Here is a 5,621-nt window from a genome sequence, read left to right on the forward strand (position 1 = left end):
ATTTCAGACGACACTTGACCTTTTCTTTCCTAGTCTGTATGAGTTCCAGGGTGATGTGTAGCCTTCTCCCCCAAAGACACAACCCCAGGAATCTTGGTCTTCCTTTTAGTTTCAGAATTCCAGTTTACTCAATCACTTTGCTCTTCTTTTGAGAATATTTCCATTAATCTTACATAAAATTCTTTCTACAAAGTAAAACTAAAGTATATCAGTATACCAGAAATCCCCATCCCTATTTTAGAAATGGCAAAACTAAATTAAGGCTCGGGGCAGTTAAGAACTTGCCTAAATTTACACCATCTAATTTCTAAGCAGAACCAGGATCCAATTCAAGTTTGCTTCCAAAAGTCTTTCCACTAAACCACATTTCCTTATCAGGATGAAAAAATTTGCATGAATATTGCTAATTTTCATGATCTCTCTTGAAGAGATCATGAACATACACCACTGCTGAAAACTGTCATAACCCAGATAAGTTACATCTAGAAGCCCTGACATAAAATTAGCGTGGCAACCTCTAAGGAATCATGGATAATAGGTGATGGCCAAACGGCATCTTCATTTTTTAAAAAAGAACACTTAAGACCGAGAAAGGAAGCACAGTCTGCTAGGCAGGAGCCACATTTCTTCGGCCTTTGTATCTCCAGGATCTAGCCCAGGGCCTCATACACGATGCTCAACAGATGTTCAATGAATGATACACTACCTGACACATCTCGGGTCATCAAAGAGATGAAGAATTAAACTTAGTGTGTATAGCTTCAAGAGGCAGAAATTCCCAGTCACAAGGGGGTATGCTACAATGAAGACAAAATGCAAGAAAACAATGAGCAGTTAGGGCTATCTCAAAATGGCAGTGTATCACGAGGGGGGTGGGGAGCTGCCAATCACTAAAGTGCTCATGAAGTATGAGAATGACGCAGAATGACCTAAGGCCCTCACCTCTGCAATGGTTGTCAGTGGTCACCTTGCCTCCAGCCTGTCTTGTCTCCCATTCATGGCGGTGGGGAGGGGGTTGGAGGTTTGGGCGTCGGAGAAAAGGGAGGTAGAGGTTCAAGGTAAATGACAGGAAAGCGAGAGTTCTCCATTATTCACTTCCCTGGAAGCCTCAACTCCTTACATTATACCAGTCCTATAACACACTTACAGGGAAGGCTTTCATGGCTGCTCCGGAAACTGGTCACCACTAACAGCATCACTCAGGAAAATGAATTCCAGGTTCCCAGTGACTCGGCTATCCTTGTACAACATAATCCATTGAGCTGGAGACTGCATAAATGTGCACCTCAATTTTTTCTTCAACAAAATAGTAGGAATTTGTTAGCATCTGGCTCACTTGATGGTAACTTCTGCGATTTCTAACAATCCCAAATTCATAAAGTTAATCGACAGGCAATTCCCTAAAATTCAGATTTCCTAAAATTCTCTGTCACTGCCAATACACTGCACCTTGGCATAAAAGTTAAAACCAAGCCTACCGACATTTTCTTTGTACAAAAGGAAAAAAGTGGCTGACTTTCAGATAATGTAAAGGTAGTAACATTAACATTTAGAATCTCCTTTCCTCTCACATCGCAGATTCAGGGTCAGCATATTTCAGAATTAACGCCCTGTGACTGGAGGTCTAACATGAAGGTTTCACCATCCAGGGGACCACTCAAGTTAGCTGGGTGGGAGAGGCAGTCTGAAAGACCAGAGAACAGGAAAGGTTCCACGTCATGATTTTGCTGCCACCAAAAAACAAAGGGAACAAGCATGCTAGCACACATACAGACCCCGTAACCGGTGTTAGCCACGGTAAACCACAAATTCATTTCTCATGCAAAAGTGGACAGATGATAGGTATGTGCACAATACAAATCAAGTGCTGAAAATTAAGCTTTTTTGGGGTACCACCGAGACTCTGGTTTCACTGAGGATCAATAGCATGTGTTTAACTTGCAACTCTGTGTAAAACCATGATGAAGATAGCATAGAAAATGTGCTTCGGCAGAAAGCTGGGTGTGTGAAACGTTGCTATGAAAAAAATGAAAACAGGAATAACGGAAGTATATTTTCTTTTATATACAAAAATGAAGCCCCCAAAAATGGTTTGTTGCAGTAGCTATCGACAAGACGTTAAATTATTTTTCCTCTGCTTTGGTTAAAACAGCCAAGGAGCGCCAATCAGTTCCCCTTCCACTAACAGCATATAAACACAGTGACAAGACTACTTTTCGGACAGAATAAACGACTTTTAAGAAAGAAGATTAAATTAATTTTAAACTAAACATTTTACCAATAAATAACTTTCTTTAAAAGGTAGCATCTCCATCCTATGATCTTGGGCACAACATATACATCAAGTTAAAAAATAAAATTTCTCCTGTAACAGCAATTACAGGTGTTAATGCAACAAGCATGAAATGAAATTACTTTAATGTATCTTGAGGAAAAAAGTTCTAGGAATCAAAAATAAATTTTGAAAAATGACATTTTCCTAAAATTGTACATTCTAAAATAATTGACTAATACTTTATTACAGAACATAATTCAAACTATTTTGGCATTTCAATATATTCCTAAAGAAACGGTTAAAAAAAAAAAAGTTTTCATACACCAAAATTGGAACAGTGTTTATAATTCTGTTTATGACTATGAAATGGCAACCAAATTCTACTTAAAACTGTAACCACCAATGATGAAATATACTTCAAGAAAATAAAAATTTGGTCTGATAGTCTTTAATATTGGTTAAAAAAGAGACTGATGTTTGCTGCTTATGAAAGTTATTTTAATCCAATGTGCAAAAAAAAAAAAAAAGTGCAGCTGTCTACTTTTACTTGAAATACATAAGACCAACACTTCTACACTATTTACACACTTAAAAGATTTTCAATTTATTAATTTAAGTAACGATATTACATCTCCTATAAATCACGTGCTGCAGAGAGCCCAAATGCTTGATGACATTCTCTTAAGTGACACAAATGTATCCGAAGAAGCATACCTGTTCTTGTCCTAATTTGATCCTAAATAAAAATCCAAGTTCAAAAATCAATTGAGAATTATTTTGATCTAGAAAATCTTGGAATTGTTGCAAACATGAAAACCTTGTCCCTGAGAGCAGGTTCCTATTCCCCCTTTGCTATCCCTCTAATAACTGGTCTACCCCACAAACCACATCTGCCGCCGAGTGACAATGCCCCAAAAGAGAGGAACAAAAAGAACTCAGCCCCCAGACCACCATCATCCCTGTGGGTTTGCTCAGCCTCGTGTTCGGGACTTGTGACTACATCTTTTGGGGGAAGTGCGGGCAATCAAAATGAAGAAACATTTTAGCAAAGCGACCATCATTTGTCCACAAAAATAGTGAAAAACAGTGATATAAAATTAACAAACCGAATACAAATCTAATGCCATTCTGCACTTCTGGAACTTGTGTTCGTATCCACACGGTGTTCTTGGTCAACCACCCACCAGTATTTTCTGCATCTACATGACGTACTCTTATTAAGTTATTAAAAAGGCTGTTTTGACTGTGAAGTCACAAATAAGCATGATGATCAGGAAATCAATTTACTCAATTATCACTCTGTGCAATACACTCACCAGCGCAGCAAGTGTCGAGAGGAATTAAAAATGGAATAGAAGTCTCCTACTTCTGGACTGGACACAGGAGTTCTCAAATTAAAATCATAAAAAAGAGGGAGGGGGACTTACTGGCAACATTACTACCAGACACCAGACAGGACAGTGACACTGTTTGGTCGGAACCAAGGAACCTGACTTCCTTGCAAAGTTTTAAAACTACCTAACCAAGCACTGCCTTAAGTCCAGCGAGTACAATGCTCCGTAAGTTTCCACAAAAATACAGCGACTGGCGTTCATGTATGACGAACAATGCAGTCTCAGTCTCCGGGGCTCAGGCGAAGCGGGGTCCTGTCCCATCACCTCTAGCTACAGGCTATCGTTTCCAACTGCTGCTCGGCTTCAGCGGCCATCGCTGCTGCCTGCAACTGTTCTGTCTCGCTCTGGATGGCACTGGGGGTCACCTGCTTCCTTTCACTGTGCATATTGTTCTCGTGCCTTTTCAGATCAGACGCCTTGGCAAATGCCTTGGTGCAAGAGCCACATACAAAGGGCTTCTCCCCTCTGTGTCTTCGTTCGTGGTCTTTGAGGTGGGACTTGTGTTTGAAGGCTTTGTCACACATGTGGCACGCAAAAGGTCTCTCGTTACTGTGAACTCTCTCGTGCTTCTTTAAGTCTGGGGCGCGGATAAATGATTTTCCACACACCTCGCAACTGTAGGGTTTGTACCCTGTGTGGATTTTTAGGTGTTCTTTCAGGTGGGCCTGTGTGGTAAAACCTTTTGTGCACATTTCACAGACAAACGGCCTGTCTGCCGTGTGGAGTTTCTCATGCTTCCTCAACCTGCCTTCGTCAGAGAATGTCTTACCGCACGCCTGGCAGGCTATCTGCTCCCGATGGTGGCCATAGAGTAAGTACTCGAACTTCATGTCACTGGCAGCTGTTGTCCAGCCTGGCGTCTGTTCATCCTTCACTTCACTCATTCCGTCGTTAAATGTTAAGGCTTGAGGGGTCTGGGACCCCAAATCTTTCGATTCCGGGGTCTCCATGGATTCTACCTCCTGCCCGTAGCAATTTACTTTCCGGACTTCCTCACTCCCCAGCTCTTTTAAGATTGCTTCCTGAACCCTGAGCGTTGTCGTCGGCGACTTGCCGTCCTCCTGACTCGGGGGGGTGCCTTCTACCGTGTCATCGGAAGGACTGTCATCCTGGTCTCCAATTTCTTCCACGTCATCATCCTGAGTGTCAGCAGCATCTCCAATGGGGCGATTTATTTTGAGGCAATACTTACTCTTTGACTGGCCGTTGTTTTCATCGGGACTGGAGACATCACGCTTCTGAGTACAGAGTTTATCCAAAAACCGGATACCAAGAATCTGACCCGATGACATCATTAGGTTGACATCTTCTTTTTTCACAGAAATCTTTGCTGTGTACATGTAGTTCAGGACCTCTTCGAATATATCAGAACGAAGAAAATCTATTTCTATTACCGAAGAGCTATCAACCTCAAGCTTCTTGAAAAGCTTTTTAAAGTAGGTGCTGCAGGCGGCAAGAACACACCTGTGTGCTCGGAATTTCACATCTTCGACCACAATGGCGATATCACAGAATTCTCCTTCCAGGCGTTGTTCGTTTAGTGTTTTCAGAAACAGAGTTTTATGATCGTCGTCATTATATTTAATGGTTTCAGACATACTGATGAAAAACTCCTGCAAAAAAATTGTTAAAAACAGAGTTTCAGATTTACGACCAATACTTTTTCCACATACAAAACACAGGTGGGCTTTCATTTCCTTATGAATTTTCAGTAGCTAGCAATTTCAGAAAGTCAATGTTAGGAGTGGTTCAAGAACAGGAGTACGAAAGACTGGGATATCCATCCCAGCTTGGGGATGGCCATGTTGTCACTTCTATTCATCTTCAGTTTAAAAAGTATTTGTTTAGTAATAATAACAGCCACTTTGAGTGGGCACGTAATACATGCTAGACCCTGTTCTGTGTGCTTTGCGTGCCTTCACAAATGTACTGATTAAATAACCTTAGGACAC

General features: G+C 41.1%; 1 protein-coding gene across 1 annotated transcript; it reads right to left on the bottom strand.

Annotated features, from left to right (window-relative positions):
* Window positions 1-2,040: 2,040 nt before the first annotated feature.
* ZBTB14 (zinc finger and BTB domain containing 14) lies at window positions 2,041-5,602 on the bottom strand. Its single transcript, XM_049620388.1, has one exon. It carries the CDS (start codon window positions 5,361-5,363, stop codon window positions 3,936-3,938), a length of 1,428 nt encoding a protein of 475 aa, XP_049476345.1. The 5' UTR covers window positions 5,364-5,602; the 3' UTR covers window positions 2,041-3,935.
* Window positions 5,603-5,621: the final 19 nt, after the last annotated feature.

The sequence above is a fragment of the Panthera uncia genome, assembly GCF_023721935.1.
Source record: "Panthera uncia isolate 11264 chromosome D3 unlocalized genomic scaffold, Puncia_PCG_1.0 HiC_scaffold_8, whole genome shotgun sequence".
Taxonomy (NCBI): domain Eukaryota; kingdom Metazoa; phylum Chordata; class Mammalia; order Carnivora; family Felidae; genus Panthera; species Panthera uncia.